The sequence below is a fragment of the Perognathus longimembris genome, chromosome 3 (assembly GCF_023159225.1).
Source record: "Perognathus longimembris pacificus isolate PPM17 chromosome 3, ASM2315922v1, whole genome shotgun sequence".
Taxonomy (NCBI): domain Eukaryota; kingdom Metazoa; phylum Chordata; class Mammalia; order Rodentia; family Heteromyidae; genus Perognathus; species Perognathus longimembris.
The window spans coordinates 20,997,156-21,022,871 of NC_063163.1; the positions used below are offsets into that span (position 1 = coordinate 20,997,156).

The 25,716-nt window shown below is 40.1% G+C and overlaps 1 protein-coding gene across 2 annotated transcripts in view; it reads right to left on the minus strand.

Annotated features, from left to right (window-relative positions):
• Scel (sciellin) overlaps positions 1–25,716 on the minus strand; it is an 87,353-nt gene that overhangs the window by 54,004 nt on the left and 7,633 nt on the right. For both annotated transcript variants that reach the window (XM_048341208.1, XM_048341207.1), the window contains exons 2-8: positions 22,855–22,916; positions 21,828–21,945; positions 17,865–17,924; positions 12,546–12,614; positions 6,478–6,516; positions 4,988–5,068; positions 2,930–2,995 (exon numbers count right to left, since the gene is read on the minus strand). In XM_048341208.1, the coding sequence (XP_048197165.1) occupies positions 2,930–2,995; positions 4,988–5,068; positions 6,478–6,516; positions 12,546–12,614; positions 17,865–17,924; positions 21,828–21,945; positions 22,855–22,897 (476 nt within the window). In that variant the 5' untranslated portion in view covers positions 22,898–22,916. The remainder of the gene's footprint in view (positions 1–2,929; positions 2,996–4,987; positions 5,069–6,477; positions 6,517–12,545; positions 12,615–17,864; positions 17,925–21,827; positions 21,946–22,854; positions 22,917–25,716) is intronic.

The window sequence follows — 25,716 nt, forward strand, 5'->3', positions numbered from 1 at the left end:
GTTCAAGCCTTCTGTTAAGTGGATACTTATTGATGTAAATATAGAAATAGGTACATACATAAAGACAGACTTATATAGTCACAAGCATATATGTCAATAGATAGATAGATTATATCATGAGTTCTGCTGATAGCAAGTTTGCTTGAAATTCTTTAGGTGAAGTTTACATGTTGTCCCAACAACACGTTTAATTTCTTTTTTAAAATGTCATTATTTGTGTTCATTTTATGCACTTTTTCAGATATAAAGTAACATAAAATAACTGTCAATTGTACCATTCTAAACACATTTAATTTCTTCCAAAATATATTAGCCAACAAGGCAAGGAATGATCTTTGGTTTAAAAGGACCATGGAGAGAAAATGCCAGGAAGAAAACTCACTCCTGAAGTGAAAAAAGAAGTCTGGGTATTTTTCCAAGTGTTCTAAAAAGAAAATAAATGGGTGAAAATGACATTTCAGAGACAATGATTAAGAGAATATAATTGAGGGGTGAACATGTTCAAAAAACACTGTGTATCTAAGGAATTGTCACAATGAAGCCCTCTGGTACTGTTAATGAATGCTGATGAAAAATGAAAGAGAAGAAAATGAAGTTTCAGAGAAAGATAAGGTGGGGAAAACATACTTGTAAAACAAGCAGAAAAGGGTCAGAATGCTGGGATTAAGGGGAAATTCCTTTGGATAAATAGGAGGGAAGGCAGGGAGGCAGGAGATCAGGTTCTCATGACAGATAAAAGAAATAAGCTTGGGCTATTATCTAGTGGTAAGAATCATAGTCTCATTTTTATTTCTTTTTGACCTATTTTCATTTTCATGGGACTCCTCTGGAGGCGAGGATCTCTTTTTGAAGCCTTTATTCCCTTTCATCACTTAATAATTGCTTCTATTTTTCAGGATTTAATTTTTAAAAAGGCTATTTATCAGCCTTGGGATTGTACTGGCATGAAGGTGGGAAGCAGGCACGGTGCTTTGAGCTCATCCAAGGAAAAAGTGCTTTACAATCAAAGGCATTGCTGTATTGCTATTATTTTCTCCTTCCCTTGAAAGCTTGGCAAGACAGTATCTCTAATGCTCAAAAAGAAGTCTTTCAGTTTAGTTATTATATTAATAATCTGTGACTCAAAAGAGAATAGAGATCTAATTGATCATGAAGCCCAACAATCTTCTCTTTTCCTTAGCTGTGGATGTGAGCCAGGAATAAAAAAAAAATAGGAGCATTGTAACTCATTTCATCTTCCATGTAAAATCACATCCTGCAATGCACAAATTGTAAGGGCACAGAGCCAGTCTCTCATTCTGGGCAAACAGCTATCCACAGGCTCAAAGGCAGTAGAAGTATGAGATGCTGGCTCATGAATAATCTTAGCATACTTTTTACACAGTTACATACCCAGTGGCTTATTAAAATGATTGCTTGTATTAATATCAGACCAATGAGTGAAAGATAAAGATAAGTTATTTTAAAAGGAAGTAAATATTTCCAAGATAAACACTTGTGATTGTCTATCAAAATGAAGTTGAACTGGGTGCTGGTGGCTCATACCTGCAATCCTAATCACTCAGGAGGCTGAGATCATGGTCCGAGGCCAGCCTGGGCAGGAAAATCCATAAGACTATCTCCAATTAACCACCTAAAAGCCAGAAGTGGAGCTGGGGCTCAAGTGGTACAGCAATAAGCTTGAGGGGGATAAATGCTCGAGAGAGAGAGAGAGAGAGAGAGAGAGAGAGAGGGGGGGGGAGAGAAAGGAAGGAAGGAAGGAAGGAAGGAAGGAAGGAAGGAAGGAAGGAAGGAAGGAAGGGAAAGAAAAGATAAAAGAGAGAAAGAAAAGGAACTTGGACTTTGAGTTCAAATCAAATCCCAATACCACACACACACACACACACACACACACACACACACACACACACGTAAATTGGATGGACCTATAATGTTCATGAAAAAAAAATGTAACCTATAGAAACCTTAGGACACATTTTCCTCTTGTGTCGCTCCAAGAAAGGTATTGCTCATAGACAAATGCCTAAGTAATAGTCAGAAACTGGAAATATGACCCAAAACTGGGAGTTCATATTATGGGAACAAGTTTAAGAGTAAAACATTTGAAAAGAAAACAAATCCACATTGTAACTGTCCCACATGTTCTAGAATTTGATCTGTATATTTATATATTTAGCAACATTTTAGTTAAAATACCTGCCCCCAACAATACAATATTTTAGTTAAAATACCTGCCCCCAACAATACTAAATAATACTCCATGTCGCTTAGAAGGACTGTGTCCCACACACGCCCCCTGCAGCCATTGAGACTCAGTGCAGCCTGGAAGCAGAGGGCCCCAGGGTCCCTCTATAAAGGACACCGGAGTCCCCACGGGCACCTGACTCCCCCTGCCATTGTCAGGGATAGAATGGAGCAAAAGTCAATATGACTGGTGGTCTTAAAAAAGAAAATTGGATTCAAACATGCACACTGACAGAAGATGACATGGCGATGAAAACTGGCATGGGGAAAGGGCTTGTTCAGAGAACAGAATGGCACAGAGTGCCAGATATCCATCCACTCACCGCCAGGAAGGGCATAGAACAGAATCTGCCTCACAGACATGACAATACTGGACACAACTTGACCTTGCACTTCCAGCCTCCAGAACTGGGAGACCAGAAACTCCCATTGTTGGAGTCATTCCCTGTGTGGTACTGTCAAGCAAACACTGCAAATGAGTGACTTGGCTCTGGTTGTTTGATTTCCTTGCAAGGACAGAGGCTCAGTCTTGACCTCACTCCCACAGTGCACTGTCTCCTTCAGAGTGAAGAGTTCACAAAATTGCTTCCAATTTATTCCAAAGCTCAACAATTATATGTTGTCAAGACCTAACATGTTCTTCCATTTAGTGGCATAGCAATTAAATGTGACACTTTCCCCTTACCTTCTGCTGGCTCCTGCACTCGGGGTGGCATTGTAACCCGGAGGGGGTGGAGGGAACCAGGACTGTCTGTTAAGAAAGGACATTAGTTACAAACGGGGTGCTGGAAAGGCTGATCGCTTGGTTCTATCAGGAAAAGCTGGAAATAATTGGACTGCCAAAAAGACAAGGACCATTATATCATAAATAAAATAGGAAGTAACTACCCTCTATATATTGGCTCCCCAGAGTAAACTTATTATTTTTTTCATTTTCTTTATCACTAAATAATGTAGACATTTTATTTAAAAAGAAATCTGAGGAAATTGGAAAAGAATAAAAACAAGTAAATCCGCCTAGTAGGTTCATATGTGTATCCTGTTGCACTCCCTATTTTTCTGCCTGAACAATTTCATAATAGAAATAACTTTTTTTTTCTGGTCATGGGGCTTGAACTTGGGGCCTGGGCACTGTCCCTTAGCTCTTTTGCTCAAGACTAGCACTCTTTCACTTTGAGCCACAGGTTCACTTCTGGTTTTTTGAGTGGTTCATTGGAGATAAGAGTCTTGTGGGGACTTTCCTGCCCAGGCTGGCTTTGAACCACAATCCTCAGATCGCAGCATCCTGAGTAGCTAGGACTACAAGCATGAGCCACCTGGCACCTGGCTAAAATAACAATCTTATGCTCAATCAAAATAGTTGTTTTTTTTTAACTTATGACAGAAAACTCTGATAGGAATTCTAAAAACATAAGTGAACGTCACAATAAAGCTAATCTCAGGTTTAAACTTAGTTAAAAAGAGAACCCTCATGTAAAAGAGACACTGGTGGGGGCCATAGTTGGAGCTGGGGGGGGGGGAAGATAGTGATGGAGGATGAATATAATGAAAGAATATTATATATGTCTAAAAATTGGATAATAAAACCTACTAAAAACTTCTAAAATAGGAGAGGAAGTTTAAGAAAGAGTAGTGTAGCCAGGGATGAATTTGATCTAAGTATGTTAAATGCAGGTATGTAAATAGCATAATGAAACCTCTTTGCACAATTAATTCATCTTTATAAACATTAAATCTAAACCAAGTTCACAACCTATGGACATCTTTTAAAATGTGTGTGTATGTGTGTGTGTGTGTGTGTGTGTGTGTGTGTGAGAGAGAGAGAGAGAGAGAGAGAGAGAGAGAGAGAGAGAGGACATCCTTATCATGAGGGAGAGATGGTACCATGGCAAAGTCAGCCCATCCAGCAACAAATGCTGACCACCTACTCTACTCCAGCTGTGGTCTTACGGTCATACAAAGAAAACAAGAAACCGCTATAGCACCAAGGCTTAATTAAGCGTGCTGACATGCCCGGTGCCTCATGACTCTGAGCACTGTGTTTTTCTTCAACAGGAAAAAAACCTCTCCCGCGGCATCATGGGGACTCCCCACCCCCACAGCGGTCTCCTCCTCTAGGCCTAGCGGGAGAAGCATGGACGCAACCCAGGCTGCGTGTGAGAGGCCACCCAGGACAAGCTGGAGAAGGTGCCAGGCACGCAAAGGCACGAAGCTGTCCCCAGAGACCACCTCTGGATCTGTCTTTGGAAGTAGGGCCTTCCTAGCCCGCAAAGCCCAGGAAGAAGGGATGCATGGGGCTGGTTTCCCGAGCTGTCACAGGCCGCCATTACTTCCAGGTAAGACTATATTTGTAGGAGAGTCTATAAAACAGGGTGCCTGAGACAGACCGTCCTTTAACATCTGGGCTTGTGTCCAAAAAATTACCTACAGACAAGAGGGGGGTGCATTTACTTGGGTGCTAGAGTGCCTATCTAGCAACTGCAAGTCCCTGCGTTCAAATCCCAGTACTGCACACGCAGGAAGTACATACAGGGCTTGAACTCTAGATCTTTAGCCTTGGGGTAAGCGGAGTATTTGAAGGAGACTGGGGCTTGAAGACAGCAGCATGCGGGTAATGGAGGAGGGGAAGAGGAGGAGGCTCCTGTGTGTTGCGTACGAGCTTTTCAGTAGAATTTGGTATACAAGACGATAAAGGAGAATCCTTTGCAGTTCTTAAGCAAGAGGCGCCCTGAGCCCAACAGACCTCTTCTTCTTCACGGGGGTCGTAGCAGCCGTAGAAGCCGAGCGATTGGTGGTGTTCACATCCAATAAGCTCCCAGGTTGTCTGTTCAAAGGAAAGAACAACAAAACATCACATTCTCCAGCTTAAAAAAAAAGTGTTATCAACCACCTCTGATCTCCGCTCTCCACAAAGGATTTCATTATGAGACAGCAAAACAACAACCCAAAATAGTTCTTCCTTCCTTAACCTAGTTTGAAAACTCTCATTTCATATCTAGTTAAAAACTGAAAGAAGGAGCTGGGAATATGGCCTAGTGGTAAAGTGCTTGCCTTGTATACATGAAGCCCTGGGTTCAATTCCTCAGCACCTTATATATAGAAAAAAGCCGGGAGTGGCTCTGTGGTTCAAGTGGTAGAGTGCTAGCCTTGAGCAAAAAGAAGCCAGGGACAGTGCTCAGGTCCTGAGTCCACGCCCCAAGACTGGCAACAAAAACAAAACCAAACAAAAAACTGAAAGAAGTGAATGTGGAAGCCATTCGTCAAGTAATGTTAACTATTTAAAATTCAGGCCAATTAATTCTGGCTCACTACAACTCATATCCTTTAATCTCATGAGTTACATTGTGGCTAGCACAATTATATTGTGATTGTTTACCTTGAAAGTTAAGAGTCTAAGAAAAAAAATTAAATCACACAATTTTAAGTCTCTACTTGCCATTTTTTCCTAGCTAGGCTTCAAAAACTGAGCCAGATACACATCAAAAAATTACATTTGAAGCCGGCCACCAGTGGCTGACACCTGAAATCCTAACTACTCAAAAAGCTGAGCTCTGGGGATCCTCATTCGAAGCCAGCCCGAGCTTGCAAGTTCTTGAGACTCTCATCTCCAATGAACCACAAAAAGTCAGAAGTGGAGCTGTGGTTCAAGTGGTAGAGGGCCACCCTGGAGTACAAAAGCTCCAGGGCAGTGCTCAGGGCCAGAGTTCAAGCTCTGGGACCAGAAAAAAAAATGGATGTGAAATCTACCTGATTGGGGTTACTGGCAAATGCCAAGAACGCAGGACAGGGGAAATATTTTTTTTTTCCCACCTGATAGACAGCTATCAGAATTGTGATGTCACAACTCAGTCTGCTCTGAAGGAGAAGCTATAAATGTAAGAGAAGTTGGGAAGGAAAATGAATTGTAGAAGAGGAAAGCGTTGGATACCAAAGGAACAGAAGCAAAAACACTGTGTTAGAGGTGTTTTTGTTTTGTTTGGGTTTTCCTTTGTTTTTGTTTTTTTTTAAGGAGACATAGGATTAACTTAACTTTTGGTGCATGGTAAGTGATATTCAGGAAACTTTGTTGGTGGAATCCTAGGAAGTAAATATATAAACCTCTGCAGACCATTTTTTTAAATATGTCCTCTCCTACTGTCTTGACCTGAGGATGGTAAACCCTGGTTGGGGGAGGGAGAAGGTTCTTTTTTGAATATGTATAAAGAAAGACACATCAAATTAAAGAGTACGTACGACTTGGCTGTTTTTGGTGGCTTCAATGTGGACAATGTTCTAGTAAAAGAGGGAGGGGGAAAACAGTATGAGAAACAGTGAAGAATTAATTAATACTTGCAACTATTCATACTTGCCCATGAATTTAGAATTATTATTATGAGAAGCTAGATATTATTTGAGAGAAAGATAAGAAGCATCACATTTAAGTAAATTTGATTAGGTAATTTCATGATTTTTAGAAAAATCCCATAGTAGATTCCATATAAAATTTTTTTTTCAGATAATTCAGGGATGTGATGATTTTTTATTTGTTAGATTCAATCAGAAAATAACATTTGACTTTGCATCTTGCCACCAGGACACTTTGCACACAAATGGAACTGGTAAGAACTATGACTTTAAACAGTGGACCTCCATATTTTTAAGCCAGACAACATTATATTCTAGCCATGAGCAGGAGTAAAGATTTATCTGCAGAAAGTTTATGTTAAAATGATGGATGGTAAGAATTTACAAAAAGATAATAAGATTGAGGAATTGTAAGTAAATAAGTAACATTTCAGATGAGATCTGGCGCGTTCAGGGTGGTATGGCTGTAGACAATAAGTAACATTTCAAAAAGATTATATGTGGGCTGGGAGTATGGCCTAGTGGCAAGAGTGCTTGCCTCCTACACATGAAGCTCTCGGTTCGATTCCCCAGCACCACATATATGGAAAACGGCCAGAAGGGGTGCTGTGGCTCAGGTGGCAGAGTGCTAGCCTTGAGCCAAAAGAAGCCAGGGACAGTGCTCAGGCCCTGAGTCCAAGGCCCAGGACTATTGATTAATCGGTTATCCAGGGTATTGAACTTATATATTTTAGCTGCATCATTTCTGTCTGAGATCCTTTGTAAAGAAATAACACAGAAGTCTGGGTAAACAGACTATTCATCTCCTTTTAGTCCTTGTTCATGATAGAATAGGTTCACAACATAAGCCTTCTCTTGTAAGAGAACTATTTTTCAGTGTCACATGTGAGAACATTTTACATTAAAAACGATTTATGAGACTATTTTGTCTTTTCTTCTTTTTTGGTACTGGGGATCGAACCCAGGATGTTGCACTTGCAAGGCAAGCGCTTTGCCACTGAGTTACATCCCAGCCCAAGGCTATTTTGAATACTTCCAATATTAAGTATATGATGGCTTTTGGCCCTTGTCTTTTTTGTCTCATTGAGCACTGACGCCATTCATTACTCATATATTCTTCATTGCTTAGTTAATGATAATGCTTCATATATCAGTAAAAGAAATCAATGAAGTACTTAAATGCTTAAATCAAAATGTTGTGGCACTGCCAATTTTGTGTTCACCCAAGTAATTACCCTTTCCTTCTGAGCACACAGAAAGGCTACATGGGCTGATTACAATTGCAATCACTTAACTAAGTTCTAAAGTAAAGAATGTGGGCAAACATGTTATGTGCCACTTCTACCATAAGCCTTCCTACATAATATTTCATGGTCTTTATTCCTTTTCCAGCAAGGCTCTGGTATCTATAAGCATAAAATGCCTAGAAGCATGAAAAATACAGAAGTGCCTCAGTCCCTGAGGGCCTGCCAACAAATTACATGAGATTGTGGTGAGTCAGGCAATAATAACTTGTATCATGTTATACCACATAGATTCGGGGAGATAGTTCAAAATAGTTAGTCTTCCTTTGACTACAGGCCTTAAATGCCACCAGAAGGTTTAACCCCTCTCTCTGATATAAGGTCTTTTTTTTTTTTTTTAACAAAAATAGATCTAGAAAGAACATGTTTGTCTGCCCCTCAAATTAGGAATGTTGTCATTTCATGACACCAATGATATCTCCTGAAAACATTCCTATCCCTGCCTTCTTTCCCTACCTCACACCAGATAGAACAGTTCCTCATAGCGCTGGGGCTCTGAGGAATGGCTACCTGCCAGGCTGTGTGTTTTTGTTTGTCTGTTTGTTTGTTTGTCTGCTTGTTTTTAGCTTAGGATATAGCAAAGTAAGGCTCAGGAAAACTAAACGTCAGCAAGACTTACATGTGGACCCTGTACTAGAGTTCTACTTTTCTTAAACTTTTGCCTTTCTTTTCTTTTTCTTTCTTTCTTTCTTTCTTTTTTTTTTTTTTTTTTTTTGCCAGTCCTGGGGCTTGGACTCAGGGCCTGAGCACTGTTCCTGACTTCTTTTTGCTCAAGGCTAGCACTCTGCCACTTTAGTCACAGCGCCACTTCTGGCCATTTTCTGTATATGTGGTGCTGAGAAATTGAACCCAGGGCTTCATGTATATGAGGCAAGCACTCTTGCCACTAGGCCATTTCCCCAGCCCAACTTTTGCCTTTACTATCCACTTTACGACAGCACTTATATAAATATTTCTGCTAAGATGGATCCTAATTTTTTCCCTCTGCAGGGGAAAAAGTCACGTAGGGGAAATATGACTTTATTGTCATAAGCTAAAATGCAGCTTCTACATCTCACCCTCAACATGTGTAGTGAAATTTCGAATGATAACTCTGACATACTAAATTTCTGGGTCAACCACAAACATAGTTTCCTCCTCCTCTTCCTCCTCCTCCTCCTCCTCCTCCTCCTCCTCCTGCTCCTTCTCCTCCTCCTCTTCCTCCTCAGACTTCAGACTCCTGAGAAGCTAGGATTACAGACATGAGCCACTAGCATCCCAAGCAGTTTCTCTTTATGGTACATAATATTATAAACTTCTTTCTCTTCTGTGCATAAAAGAAGGATGAATAACTGGTTGTACCTCTCCAGAACTCCCGCATTCTTTATAGACATTTTACAATATAAGCAGCAACTGACACAGAACCCTAGAGTCATGAGCAGGAAAATCAGATCTAAGCTGATCATCAGGCCAAAGACTGTGACCACATCCCTGCCCAAACTGAGGCCTCTGAACCTCTGAGATGTTTAAATTTCAGAAAATGACCATAATTGCCACAAATAAATCTCAAGTAATCAGAAATCTTAAACCTTAAAAGTTAAGTGCACTTAAGGAAAATTCTGATAGTAAACTTAAGTGGCATTAGTAAAAAATCTCACAGTGTAAATTTGTGTGATAACTGCATAAAATAATAGCAATAGCTACACAGTTTCTTGCTGATGGATTTTATGGATATTTTTTACTATTCTTCAGAGCACTTTTACTATATAGGGTTACTTATTTTTATTTTACAAATGAAGAAATGGGGCCTAAGAGAAGTCAAATGACTTTTTCTTGGCCACAGAAGTAAGTAGTCTATCTTGAAATATTTTCACTTGATCCCAGTGTCACACATCTGATTGTCTCCAAAGCTCATATAATAAGGTAACACATCTGCCTTCATTTTCCCTTGCTTATGTCACACTCTTCCATCTAAATCACTATTCTAACACATTTGTCAATTTCTTTTTGCTGAAGGAGGCTAACTGTGTATTTCTCTTAAAAATTGGGTTTCAGCTGCCTTGTTATTTGAAATAAGATGTTTCAGTAAGAGATGGTCTGGGAGACAGGATGTAACACAATTAGTAATACAGTCAAAAGAAATGAAAGAAACTGCACTTCCATAAAGAAACACCAGGGGGCCACCTAAGATAGCATTTCCAAATTAGTCATTTAACCACATCTTCATGCTACTACTTAAGTTTCATTTTCTAAGTGCACACACAATTCTTCAAAATAACCCATTACTCCCCTTACATTCATCAAAAATGAATAGATTCTTATTAAAATGCACAGGCAGACAGACACACTGCTGTATTTCACCATTTTCCTCCTGAAATATTTTTCTGCCTGGAATTTTGAAATGGCTTGAATTTTAGAAGTCTTACTCCTGCTGAGAGGATGTCTTTATTATCCTTGTGTTCACTTTCTCACATTTATTTTCACCATTAATTTATTTGGAATGACTGTGTAAATACACCAGTTAAGTTGGGGCTGTGATTCTGAGTCTTGGATGCACATTCAAATACTTCTGAGCTTGCTAACAATGCCAATCCCACCTACCTCTTAATTAAATCAGAATGTGAAGATTAAGGGACAGTAATACCATGGCATCAGCAAAGTTTAAAAGTTCCTCAGCATTCTGATTTTCTGTGAAGGCTGGTGTTAACTTGATCAGTTTGCCCAGGAGCTCTAGCTCACTCTAACATCTCAAGGCTGGAGCTTGACTTGAACTTTTAGAAACACCTTCTACAAAAGCCTACGTCTTCCACATCCCTACCCTTCTTAATTTAATCATCATATTGTTTCCTTCTTTAATTAATTGTGTGACAGAAAACCTGTATCAGCAGGTTGAAAGCACAAAGATATCTTCTCTACTTCCTCTTTATGCACTGCTGTGCAGATGTAATCGTAAAAGCTCAATTTTGACAAGGCTAATCATTAAAAGAGATGCCAACTCTGATTCTCTTCAATTAGAGTAATTAAGTTGAAAGCCAAGAACGGTGCAGAAGTACATATACTTACTGAATTAATCAGCACTAATGTAGTGAAAGCATCAAGATTCATATATACTATACATTTCAACACATCTGTCTAAAACCCTTTGGTATCATTTTGGTGTACAAATAGCACCAAAGTTTGAGTTACTGGGAATGAGATTGATTTTCACCAGCCTTGGGTGTGCCTAACTTGTTAAACATGTTATTATGTTTACCAAGAATCTCTACCAAACCTCGGTGAGAAATGTGATTGGTGGAGTTTACTCCTGCTACTAGTTCCAAACATCTAAGTTTTTTTAAGGAAGGAAAGGTATCTTCAAGATAATTCAATTCTATGAGGCTAGCTTTCCCTTGAGATAGACTATCACTGGTTCAAAGGTTTATTTTTTTCTCAAATTTTTATTATCAAACTGATGTACAGAGAGGTTACAGTTTCATATGTTAGGCATTGGATACATTTCTTGTACTGTTTGTTACCTTGTCCCTCATACCCCCTCCCTCCTCCCCCTTTCCCTCCCCCCCCCCCGGAGGTGTTCAGTTCACTTACACCAAACAGTTTTGCAAGTATTGCTTTTGTAATTGTTTGTCTTTTTTTACCCTGTGTCTCTCAAATTTGGTATTCCCTTTCAATTTCCTACTTCCAATACCAGTATACATGGTTTCCAATATACTCAGATAGATTACAGAGATAGTGTAGGTACAACCACAGGAAGGTGATACAAGAACATCATCAATAATAGAAGCTACAGATGCACATGGGACATTGAAAGTAGTTACAACTGTGGTATAACAATTGTTTCCATAACATGGAGTTCATTTCACTTAGCATCATCTTATGTGTTCATAAGGGTATAGCTATTGGGCCTTGTGATGCTCTGCTATGACTTGCCTAAACCTGTACTAATTATTCCCAATAAGGGAGGCCATATAGTCCATGTTTCTTTGGGTCTGGCTCACTTCACTTAGTATAATTTTTTCCAAGTCCTTCCATTTCCTTACAAATGGGACAATGTCATTCTTTCTGATAGAGGCATAAAATTCCATTGTGTATATGTACCACATTTTCCTGATCCATTCGTCTACTGAGGGGCATCTGGGTTGGTTCCAGATTCTCGCTATGACAAATTGTGCTGCGATGAACATTGTTGTGCTGGTGGCATTACTGTGATTTTGTTTGTGGTCTTTTGGATAGATACCCAAAAGTGGGGCTGCTGGGTCATAGGGGAGTTCTATATTGAGCCTTTTGAGGAATCTCCATACTGCTTGCCAGAGTGGCTGAACCATTTTACATTCCCACCAACAATGAAGTAGGGTTCCCTTTTGGCCACATCCCCTCCAACAATTGTTGTTGTTAGTTTTCTTGATATATGACATTCTTACTGGGGTAAGATGGAATCTCAATGTTGTTTTGATTTGCATTTCTTTTATGGCCAGTGATGTAGAGCATTTTTTCATATGTCTCTTGGCCATTCTCATTTCCTCATCAGAGAAGTCTCTTTGTAAGTATCAAAGGTTTATTTTAATAAAGAGTTAAAGACCTCATAGCTTTATAAGAAATGGGACTTCATATGTTAACACATACTGAAGGCACAGTGCATATGACTTCCACATTCGTGGTTCAAAAGTAGTACCTCACCTGTCCAAAGTGTCATCGGATCTATATCGGCTAATGGCGACTTTGCTCACGTCTCTCTCGGTTATTTTCCTGTAACAAAAATTGTCACACTCATTTCCCAACGTATGAAATAGGAACTCCTCTGTACAACACCCTAATAATAACTAAAATTACATTTTAAATAGTCTTAAAGTATTCAATAACTAATAATAATACAGTGTATAAAACCTATCACATTTGGCAAATTTCTGACCTAAAGAAAGGAAAGTACATGTTACCAAGGATAGGCGGATTTGAATACCCTCATCTTCTATGGTTGTGACTTGAATAGAATAAATTATGCCATGCCCAATTCCCAGTGCTACTCAAGGATTCTTCTTGGCTCCAGTTATTTTAACTACATTGTTAACATATTCAAATTGAGAATACGGATTTGTAACACAACCAGCACAACATGTAAAATGGTTAATAACTAATGTGTATGCTTGTCAGCATTGGAGATTTTTACATAATAGAAACTCATTCACTGAGTTAGCATCACGTTTTGTTGGCAATTTTAGCAGGGCCAGAAACCCAAATGATGGGTGAAAAAAAAACCACATTAACATTCAGCACCATGGACAAGATTGAAAGACAATCAGTCCCTGTGGAAGGAAAGAAGGGAAGGGGGAGGGGAAAAAAGGAAACAGGAAGAGCCAGGAAGAAATGCAAAGAAAAACATGAGAGATGAGAGAAAGGATAAATGTAGAGGAGGGAGAAGGACAGGGAGAGGGCGAGGGCAAGGGAGAAGGGGAGGGAAAGGGAATAGAAAGATGGAGAAGGAGAGGGAGAGGGAGTAAGAAGACAGGGAGAGCTGGAAGAGGAAGAAAGAATTGTAGAGATGAGCAGGAAAGATGAGGAGAACAAAGATATAAAAATAAGAATTTCAACATTAAGAATCATAGTTATGGAAACAGTTTAAAAAAATCTTGAGGGGCTGGGAATATGCCCTAGTGGCAAGAGTGCTTCCCTTGTATACATGAAGCCCTGGGTTTGATTCCCCAGCACCACATATATAGAAAATGGCCGGAAGTGGCACTGTGGCTCAAGTGACAGAGTGCTAGTCTTGAGCAACAAGAAGCCAGGGACAGTACTCAGACCCTGAGTCCAAGCCCCAGGACCGGCAAAAATAAAAAATAAAAAAATCTTGATCAAATTGGTCCAAGGGAAAGTAAAACAATTTAATGCCTTGTGTGTGTCTCCCTATGATATAGCAAAGAAAGCTTTTTGAGGAATTATGTCATGATGCTTTGCATATCAAACCATCATTTGTGGGGGATTTTGTTTGTTTGTTTGTTTTTTAGTCAAGGTTTTTTTTTAATCTTTAAGTAGTTGTACAAAGGAGTTGCCATTTAACAAGCTTATGAATACAATATATCTTGATCAATGCCACTCCTTTCCACATTCTCACCCATCCCTTGCCTACCCACCTCTTCCCTTGCTCTTCTTAATTTGGTAGGTTCTATATTGAATTCTTGTCTGCATTTACCCCCTCTTCTTCATCCATCTATCCTTTTCCCTTTGACCCAATCTCACCCCTTTCAATACCCACTTCTTAGTATTTTATTTTGCTAAACCTTGTTTTTGCCTTTCTATAGAATTACACTATTTGTGATCTCCCTTCAGTCTACTATATTTCAGTTAATACATGTGTATACACTTGCATACCACCCAATGCGTTTACTTATAAGTTCATAGTTTACATCTAGCTTCCACATATAAGGGAAAGCATGCATCCTTTGTCTGTGAGTCTAACTTAATTTTTTTCCATGTCTTTCCATTTCTTTACATATGGTACAATACCATTCTTTCAAATGAATGAGTAAAATTCCATTGTGTATACATACTACATTTTTTGATCCATTCATCCATTAAGGGGCATCTAGGCTGATTCCATACCTTGACTGCAATATAAATGGTTGTGCTGATGGCTTTACTGTAGTCTGGTTTGTAATCCTTTGGGTAAATGCCCAGGAGTGGAATTGCTGGATCCTAGGTGAGTTCTGTGTTTAATTTTTGAGGAACCTCAAAAATTCCCAGTGTTGGGCTTGGGATATGGCCTAGTGGCAAGAGTGCTTGCCTCCTACACATGAAGCTCTGGGTTCGATTCCCCAGCACCACATATATGGAAAACGACCAGAAGGGGCGCTGTGGCTCAGGTGGCAGAGTGCTAGCCTTGAGCGGGAAGAAGCCAGGGATGGTGCTCAGGCCCTGAGTCCAAGGCCCAGGACTGGCCAAAAAAAAAAAAAAAAAAAAAAAAAAAAAAAAAAATTCCCAGTGTTGTGGAATCATTTACATTCCTACCAACAGTGTGTTAGAGTTCCCTTTGGGCAGCATATAACCTGTTATTGCTTGCTTGATAATGGCCATTTCAACTGGGGTGAGATGGAATCTCAAAGCTGTTTTGATTTTCATTTCCTTTGTGGCCAGAGAAATTGAGCATTTCTTCATGCACCTATCAGCCATTCTTGCTTCTTCCTCTGAGAAGACTCATTTACTAATTGGGTTATTGTTTAAAGTTCTCTGTATATTCTGGATATTAAGCCATTGTCTGATGCATAGCTGGCAAAAATCCTCTCCCCTTCTGTAAGCCGTCTTTGTAGCTTGTTGGCTATGTCCTTTGCCATGCATAAGCTTTTTAGTTTGATGCAGTCCCATCTATCAAGTCTTCCTTTGATTTGCTATGCTTCTGGATCTTTACTCAGAAAGTTTCTACCCATGCTACTGTCCAAGAAACCCTAGTATTTCCCCTACTCTTTCCTGTAGCAGTTCCACAAACCATCATTTGAAGCTGACACATTAAAGCTTTTGTATTAAGATTAGACTCTTGATTTAAATTTAAATTCCATACAGCCTATTCATTTTCATTGCACATATGTTTAGAAGTAGGCAATACACAAAGTATTCTGCTGATGCTTATGATGAAGTCTAGAATTAAATATCTGTAGCTATTGCCCACACAGAACTAAAAAGACAAGCTGGACACACATAGTCAAACTAAGAAAGTGGTTAATGTCATGAAAGAGTTCAGGTAAAATTCAAAATAGTTATAAATTTAAAAAGCTGACCTTCAAGTGCAAGAACCAAAGGAGCTTTATTATAGATGAGATGAAGTTTGGCCTAAGCTTTGGAGATTAAACAGATCAGTACATTTTTAAACAGAGAGAGGGAGAGAGAGGGAGAGGGAGAGAGAGGGAGAGAGAGAGAGAGAGAGAGAGAGAGAGAGAGAGAGAGAGAGAGAGAGAGAGAGAGAGAGAGAGAGAGAGAGAGAGAACAGTGTCAGCGAAAGAAAAAAATGTCCAGGGAAAAGTTACCCTACACAGCTCTACAGTTTAGCGAGCCCTCAAAGTTAAATACTGGTGTGATTCTCCATCTTGTGTATTGTGTGAGTGCAAGTATGTGCAAGAGGACATCTATCACCTTCCATAAACAGAGACCATCACTTTAGCTCTCTTTGTCTGGCTTTATCCTTCCTAGCAGGTATCACAATCTATGTTCATCTATTGTCTTTCTCCTTCTCCTTCACCTTCAACTGTGGGTTATATGGAAACAAGGACTTGGTTTTGGCCCTAAACACAGTCTCTGGCTTCTAGTAAGCATTCAAGCCACTCTGTATGCTGCAGGTCTTATCTGACCAGGCTATATGACTGCTACAAGGATACACACTGTAATATTCCCTAGTTTGCAGATACTATGATGCCATGATGATGAGAATATATCATTTCAGTCCCAGCTTTTGTCAGCCCTTTGCTTACATTGCCACCTCTCCTGGAAGGAAGCTCCTCTTTTCCTGCTCCAGGCCTACCAGCCCACCCCTGCTCACTTGGGAAACCCTTCTTCATCCTTTAAACAACTTTAAACTTCAGTGCCCAGACCAGTTCCTTGTTGGAAGGCTCCATTATTCAGACAGAAATAATCTCCCCTCCCTCTATGTCCATAGTACTGCTACACCTTATCATGGTAAATTTTCATATTCAAGTTTATGGACCTTTTCCCATAAATGCACGAACTGCTTCATGTTGGTTGTGATATATTTTATTGAATAAAATAAACACAGCAAACCAGGTACTGGTGGTTCATGCCTGTAATCCTAGTTACTCAAGAGTTGAGCTCTGAGGATTGTGGTTCAAAGTCAGCCCAGACAGGAAAGTACTGTGACTCTTATCTCCAATTAAACCACAGAAAAAGCTTCAAGTGGCACTATGGCTCAAGTGGTAGAGCACTAGCCTTGAGCAAAAGGAGCTCAGGACAGCATGCAGGCCCAGAGTCCGAGCCTCTGGACCAGCAATAATAATAATAATAATAACAACAACAACAACACAGCAGGCCTTATACTCATATTACACACATTAAGAATCTGATGTGCAGTGTCTACTGCCACACTTCAAAATAAATGTATGTATTCTTTAAAGTTTCAGGGAAAAGTAAATAGTATGGAGGGAGCAATAGCCCCTGCTCAGCTCACCAGCCTGCCTTGAAAGACAGGAGGCTCAGTCAGTCCTCACAACAGTGAAGACACAGGTGAGCACACAGGTTGAGTCCGCAAAACTGGAGCTGGCATCCGGAGCACAAACAGGCTACTTTCTGTAGAGGATTTTAAGCAGTTTTAGAAAAGGCCAAAAACTATGAAAAGTTTTGAAATGGTTGAGATTCACAGATAAAAACTTGAAAATAAACATACTCAAGGTGTCTGTTTATCTTTTTTTAAAAAATCCATATCAGGATCAGACTAATACTAGATACTGGATCAGAATGGAGCTCAATACTGACAAATCTTTAGCTTCTTCTGAAAGGTGTGGTTGATTGTATGCATATATTTACAGATATGTGTTCACGGGGGTATTCTCTATTACCTGATCAATCTGAGATCAGTGGCATCTGTGATCTTTAGCTGTGTCTGAATTTTCTTCCTAATTTGCATTTGCTTGGCTTTTCACCACTGAGCCTAAATAAGTCTGCATTTCTTCACAAACCCACGTGTTTCCAAAAAGAAACGTGTTATCACATACAGCAAGTGAACTCTGGGGTTACTATTTCTATAGTGTATGATTCCTTTCTCTAAAGTCCAGTAAGACCGCCTCAAGGATTCTGTTCCTCCTCTGAACTATGGTTCTGGGAGCTAGACAAGCTGTTTTCCCCACAAGAACCCTGATGCTATGCCAAATTCTGCTTCTCATGCCCAGAAAAGAATGTCAGGGAAGGCCTAAGTCTAGCCCCAAATACATACCAGGCTTGAGCAAGTCTTTCAAAACACCTTGTGTTGTTATCCCACTAATGATGTAGCTGGTTTAAAATACCTACCTGTCCAAAGCATCATGGGAGTTATGCCGGCTGAGTACTACCCGACCATAATTTTCATCTCTGCAAAGAAAGAACAAAATTATATTACATCAAAAGCTACCACAATGTTTGGGAAGCACACAATAAGAGAGACAGAGGAAGGGTGCACAATTTCTGTCCAGGTGAATTCATTTTGCTTCAGGCCTAAGAACACAATGATGAACCTATTTTAACCAGTCACCACTTGCAAGCATGGAGAAAAGAAACAAATCTGTCAAGACAAATGATCATTTATCCCATTAAGGTTTCCTCATGATTCAACCAGGACCAGCATTTGTTTTTGTTGTTGCTTTTCTAGTGAGAGGAGAGAACATGAAGCCATCTATTTTTATGTGTTAGAGGAGCTCTTTTATTTTATTTTAGGTAGTGGGGCTTGAACTCTGGGCCTGGGTGCTGCCCTTAGCTCTTCAGCTCAAGGCTAGTGATCTACCATGTGAGCAATAGCCCCACTTCCAGTTTTCTGGTGGTTAATTGGAGATAAGAGTCTCACAGACTTTACTGCCCAGGCTGGCTTTGAACTGTGGTCCTCAGATCTCAGCCTCCTGAGTAGCTAGGATTACAGACATGAGATATCAGCGCCTGGCAAAGGAGCTCTTTTCTTACAGAAAGGCAAATACAAAAGCTTTCTATGAATTATATTCAAATTCAATGAAGCCCATTAGGTCTGGATATTTTGATGGATCTGACTGTTTTCCTTGACAAAATGTAGGTGAACAAGTGCCTATACCTAGGTTAAAGGGATTGATCATTCTTAGGCATGGTAGTTTTGAATCACGAGAATAGATAAATCACTGTGCTTCATACTTAAAATAACCATGTCCCTTTCATTTCTCAGAAGAGGAAACTGATGAAGGATTCTGTGGCTTTTCTAAAAGACAAGTTAGCAGCTGTCACTCATGACTCAAGGGCTCAGATCTTTGTATTCCAAACCTTTTTACTTTTTCTTGTAATCAATCCTGCACTTTATACCCAACTCTATGTCTATCTTCCTTTGGACAGTGAACTTGAAGGTACAGGCAGTTTTAGGAAATGTCAAAACATGTAGTGAAGCCTTTGGACTTGAGCCAAAGCCAAGAGTAAATACTTAAAACCTTCTTCATGTCAAACAAACCAAACCTGAAACACAACATACTTGATGGTTTGGCTCTACTCACATTACTCAACACTCTGGAGCCATGTTAAAAAAAAAAAAGCTATCCACACTGGAGCAGACAATGAAAAAGAAACATGAACCTTGACATGGGAGCAATCCTAGCAATCTACCCAAAGAATGTTTTCTATCTTCCTCAGTATCCCTCCAAAAACTCATAAAGATGCAGCAGACACCCGGTGTGTTGTGCATGAATACAAATCATAACACACAGACCAGAACTGGTCTGATGGGAATTAGAGAACATCAGCCAGTTTCCCCTTCCCTTAGCAGCTGTCTTGCCATCTAAACCAGTTTCCTGGTCCTCAGGAGGGAGGCTTAACCAGCATCAAACCAATGTATCTACCAGCTGTGAGCAACGTGACATGCCTCTACCTTTGTCATCCTGAAGAAATAGTTCTGACCTAAAATGTCTTATGTACATGAAGTCCATGGAGACCCACCCCTCCCAGCATTCAGGCAGGCTCGTCCTTCTGTGTGGTAAAGAGACACTATTTTTATACGGTAGTACCATGTAGGGCGAGGGCCGTCCTGGGAGACGGGGGTGGTTACCTAGATCCAATATTTTTTATGATAAATCTTGTTGCTTGACACATCTGCTGACTGAAATGGATGTCCTAGTCTAGGGTACTATTTTTGTCACCTGGAACTGAATAAAATGCAGGATGTAATATGAAAAAAAATGTCTTATGTACGCATTATCTTGCAGAAAAATAGAAATGCCATCTTAAGCTCTGACAGAAATACTGTTTGTGCATGAACCATAGATCATGAGGGTGCTAATTCCAATAGTGGGTTTTTACATGCTGTGCATTTGTATACACCCTAATAAGGCAGTATCAGAAATTAATATGCATTTTGATTTCTCAGTTACAAGTATGTTCCTCAAATAAAATGTATTTGGACAGTTTGTAGAAAGTTTAAAGTAAGTCTTCTGTAACGTAGGGGGCCTTAACTTCAAGTTTATTAACATCTGAGGTTGACAAGAGTTCTTGTTGGGCCATCCTGTATAATATGGGATGTTTCCACAGCTTTTTGAGCCTCTACTCATTAAATATCAGGGGCACACCCCAATTTTGACAAATGACAAACATCTACAAACATTGCCAAATGTCCCCTGGAGGGTAACATCATCCTTGATTGCAAAAGAGGGGTGCAGGGCTGGGAATGTGGCTTATCAGTAGAGTGCTTGCCTAGCATGCATGAAGCCCTGGCTTCGATTTCTCAGTACCACATAAACAGAAAAAGCTCTGTGGCTCATGTGGTAGAACACTAGCCTTGAGCAAAAAGGAGTCAGGGGCAGTGCTCAGGCCCTGAGTTCAAGCTCCAGGACTGGCAAAAAAAAAAGTGGTACAGAGGAAAGACAATGGTCATATTAAAGTCTCAGCTCTATCACTTAATAGCTGTATGTCAATGCACAATTACATCATTTCTGAGCCTCAGATTTCTCTCCTATAAAATTGGGATATAACACCTACCTTGTATGTTTGTTGTGAGATTTAGTGATACTTCATATACCATGCATCTAACATCAGTATATAGATTTTTATGATGCATATATATGATATATTTGTATGCGTCATAAAATATTAGAGGGCTGGGGATATAGCCTAGTGGCAAGAGTGCCTGCCTCGGATACACGAGGCCCTAGGTTCGATTCCCCAGCACCACATATACAGAAAACGGCCAGAAGCGGCGCTGTGGCTCAAGTGGCAGAGTGCTAGCCTTGAGCGGGAAGAAGCCAGGGACAGTGCTCAGGCCCTGAGTCCAAGGCCCAGGACTGGCCAAAAAAAAACAAAAAAAAAAAAAAAACATAAAATATTAGAAAAGGTATGTATGGTAGATGAATAATTTATAACAAGAAAGCATCTATGAAGGACAAATATCTGTTCTAAGTCTATATTTGAATATGGCTGTCTGTGATCATTGTTTTTAGACTTTTAAATAAATAGCATGCAGAAGCTATGTTTGAAACCAATGAGTCTTGACTGCCAGCATTTCCCCATACAAAGTTCATCACATTTTCCCTTCTAATATTTAGATGGTACTAAAATGACTGAAAAGTTTAGAATTTTTACTTGTGTATGTAGATATTTAAATAAATTGTTATTATATTTGTAAATCTGAAAGCGTAGTATTACATGTTTGCTTCAACTGACAAGATCAATGCACACCAGGAACCTCCCTGTGGATTGAACATTGTCTTTTGGGAAATTGACACGTTCTGTTTTCTTTTCAGTTCATCAGGAAAACACAAATAAACTGACCATTGGTGGCTCTCATCTGTAATCCTGGCTACTCTGGAGGCTGAGATCTGAGTTTGTGGTTCAAAAGCAGTCAGGGCAGAAATATCCTTGAAACTCTTATCTCCACCTAGCCAGCAAAAAGCCTGAAGTGGAGCTGTAACTCAAGTGGTAGAGCACTAGCCTTGAGCAGAAATAGCTAAGTAACAGTTCAAGGCTCCAAGTTCAAGCGTTAGTTCATACATACACACACACACACACACACACACACACACACACACACACACACACCACAAACATGGTGACAACCATGCTTTTTCTCAGTAATATTCTCTTGTGCTATGTGGATAATAAGGTAGAGATATTTTTTAATATCTGACAAACCCAATTGATAATAAATCCTACCAAAACTCAGACCAGGAAGAAAGGTGTTTTGGAAGAAAAAGATGGGTGTCTAGTGGTCCTTAGTTTTCCAAAGAATGAATACCTCTTTCTACTCATCCACCCCTATTCATCCCCCTCCACACTTACTTTTCCTCTTCAGGACGTGTCTTTATCCAGCTGTTATCCTGCAAGAAAGCTCGTCTTTTGTTCATTTCATGGAAACCTTGTTGCTTCAGTGCAGTCCCCTGAGTGGAACTCTTCATATCTAGCAACAGAAACATGAAAGTCAGGAGACACAGGACAGCAGGGCTCAGTGTGGATTTATTAACCTGAAAGTCTTGAGAGACATGTTGGATTGATCCCTGCTGGCAAGCCCAGTACTGTTTTAAAGCAGGATATACCAGCAAGAAAGAACAAATCCTACACCCCATCATCAAAGATAACATATAAAACTACTCAGGTGCCAACTGAAACTGCCAGTGTAGCTCACAGGGCCCCATCTGGCTCCGAGGAATGCACAGCCACCAGCCTGGAATAAACCCAGCCAGGCTTTGGAGAGCTGGCCCTTCTGCTCAATAGGAAATTTGCTTCAGAAACACACACAGGACTAGTTTTATTATTCCTAGTAAATAGTAGTCGGTGGATGCACTTTGATATCAAGAAACCTAGTTCTTTGACCTCATGGGAGCCAGAAGCATCATAAGTCATCCTCAAATAAGGTCATTTTTACTGCTTTGGTGTTTGTTTTTAAAAAAAAAAAACACCTTAAAATTACAATTACATGAACAAAAACATTCTTACTTTTTCTTAGATTTAACTTAAGCAATGATAATTAAATTTGATAGTTGCTTTCCAATATTCCATCTCTATATTTAAGAACTATGATCAGTTTCTTATTTTTCTTTCCTTAGATTTTAAAAGATCTCTCTGTGTTCCTCACTTCTTCCCTCTCCATCTCCCTCTCTCTCCTTCCCTCTCCCCTTCCCTCCCACTCCAACCACTTCTGTCCCTCTTACATACATTGAGACAAGGTCTGGCTATACATCCCAGGTTGGTCTCAAATTTTCCATCCTCCTCCTCCCTCAGCCTCCCAAGGGCTGGAATTATAGGCATACACCACTATACCTAGCAGGTTTTAAAGTGTTTTGAGTAAAGGAAACGTTGTCTACATTACCATTTCCTGTAGGAGACTTCTTTCTCAAGGGAAAATTAGACATACTGCCTTCCAGTATGGATCTAAAAGAAAATGGGGGATGACAGAAAGCTTAAAAATGTCATCAAACATCTGAAAGTGACTATTTCACTGCCAAGATACATTTTTCAATGCGGACATACATTTTCCAATGTCAAGACAAAACCTCATAATATAGTATAACAAATACACTGCATAAAGTCCCTCAAATAACCTTGGGAGTTCAGCTACTATAGAAAATTTCTTTTACAGATGGAGAAAATAAGGCCCAGCGAAGTTAGTATCCCCAATATTACGTAACACACAGTCAATTCATTTATTCAATCAATAAATCTTTATTGGGTGCATGTATTGTTGGCCCCTAAGTGCCAGGGACAGAGGGTGAGAAGATGAGTGATGTGTTGGATTACAGACCACCTAGAGAAAGAGAAATTGTGTTGAAACTCAGTACAGTGTGAATGAGGTCAAAGCAGCAACTACTCAGGGGCCAAAGGAAACCCAGGCAAGGGATATGGCATTAGAAGGGAAGCACCCATTTGCATGGAAGCATGGTTGAAGGGAAACACTAGTAACAGTAGGCAACTATCAGAAGGCTGAAAGGTCTTAAGCCACAACCAGTCTTTCAGTGGTACTGGAATTTCAACTCAGTTTGGTATCTAGCACTTTACCACTTGAGCCATCCTCTCAAGTCCTTGTGTGTATGTGTGTGTTTGAGTGTGTGTGTGTGTGTGTGTGCATGTGGTGTGTGAGAGAGACAGAGACAGAGAGAGACAGAGAGCAGAGAGAGAGAAAAAAATTCTATAGTATACCAGTTCTGAACTAGAACTCACTTGAGTTCTGTCTCTGAGCTTTTTTTTTTTTTTTTTTTGGCCAGTCCTGGGCCTTGGACTCAGGGCCTGAGCACTGTCCCTGGCTTCTTCCCGCTCAAGGCTAGCACTCTGCCACTTGAGCCACAGCGCCGCTTCTGGCCGTTTTCTGTATATGTGGTGCTGGGGAATCGAACCTAGGGCCTCGTGTATCCAAGGCAGGCACTCTTGCCACTAGGCTATATCCCCAGCCCCTCTGAGCTTTTTTTTCTTAAGGTTAATACTCATTCACTTGAGCCACAGTTCTACTTCCAGCCTTTTTGGCGTTTAATTGAAGATAAAGAGACAAAATCACTTGGCTAAACTAGAAACACTGTTAAACTTAACACAGTATTCTCAGACAGTATAGATATAGCCCCAACCTCTTATTCTCTGATGCAAAACTAGGTCCTGCATCACTGCTCTGCAGTGCTAAGAACACGTCCTTGCACCCAGCCGCTGATGGAAAATGCCAGGACCTTGCTTCAAGGTATAGTCCATTCTGTGAAAGTAATTTGAACCTCAGAGCTCACCGCAGGTTCTGACTGAAGTTCAACCAATACATGACATTCTTGCTCAGATCCTTCTGCCCCTCTTCCCCAACCCTCTTTTTCTCAAAAGCACACTCACAGTAAGTCATAGCACCCAGATTCCTGTGAAGTATAGGTCTAAACAGAGACTCTGAGTTGAGTCTAATAGTCCTTGTGAAGTTAGACAGACTTTATCCTGTTAACTGGCCATGTCACATCGAGTATGCTATTAGCTCAAATCCTTCTTCTTAAAATAGAGTGAAATAAGGCTATATAGGAAAGGAGCTGTGGCTCAAAGTGGTAGATGCTAGCCTTGAAGGAATACACACACACACACACACACACACACACACACACACACACCATGTCTAAAATTATTGCCCAACATACGTAGGTGCTCAGTAATTCCTAATTTCATGCCTCTATCACCTTAGAAAGCAAAGACTTAAGGCATATGATACATAAGATTGTGTATGCAGAATCATGAATTAGAGGCCCACCTAGCCTACCCAGTTAATTCAAGGACAGCCTAGTGACATAGATAAACACTGTTTTAAAAAAGAAAAGAAAGAAAATCTGAAGTGTCTCAGAATGAGCAAATGGGTCACTGGACACTACTACTCCTAGAGGTACAGTAAAGGTTTCAAGGTATACTAGAAGAGTGTATATTCTTTTGTGTTTGCCTTTTAATTCTCAAGCCTAATGCTTTTCCTCTATGTTACAATGCCATTCATGGAGAAACTTATTTAAAAGCTGGAGGAGGTTTGTGAAAGATATGTGTGACTCTTTGATGAGTAAAATATTATATATCACAAAATGTCTATGTGATCGATGTTTGTCGCAAGTCACTTGTTGAGTCCCTCCTGTGTGTTGCTTACTGCATCAGGTGCCTTAAGCACATGATCTGATTTAATCCTTCTAGATGAGGACTATTATCTCTAATTATAGGAGCCTCAAACTTTAAGATGCACAAATCACACAGGAAGTGACAGAATCAGGCACTGTAATTAGATCTATATGATTCTAATAGGAGGGTTCTTTTCAGTAAGTGATCCTACATGGAACTCAAGAACTATGTGAATGGCCAGTGCCAGGCATGTGGACAAATGCTCTGGTGTGCTAGAAGATGAGGATAAGGGAAGAGTGTCTGGGAGGAGTAATGAATGTGGCAGTAATGAAGGGTGGCTCTACCAACTCCTGACATTCCACATGGAGCCTTACCCCCCGTCCCACCCAACCCTGAAGCCAACAGTGTCCTGACACAGTGACCTTGACCTTCTCTTTGTATTTCTCCTTACCAGATACATGACAGTGCTTCACATTCATTCCCAGACAGATGCCATCCACTGACACAGCTAAATGGGAAATGATAGAATATTGTATGCTATTTTCAGAGAACAATATCTTAATAAGAATGCTGGAGGGTTTCCCCTCTGAAATAAAAATGTGGCTGACTGTGAGGAAGATTA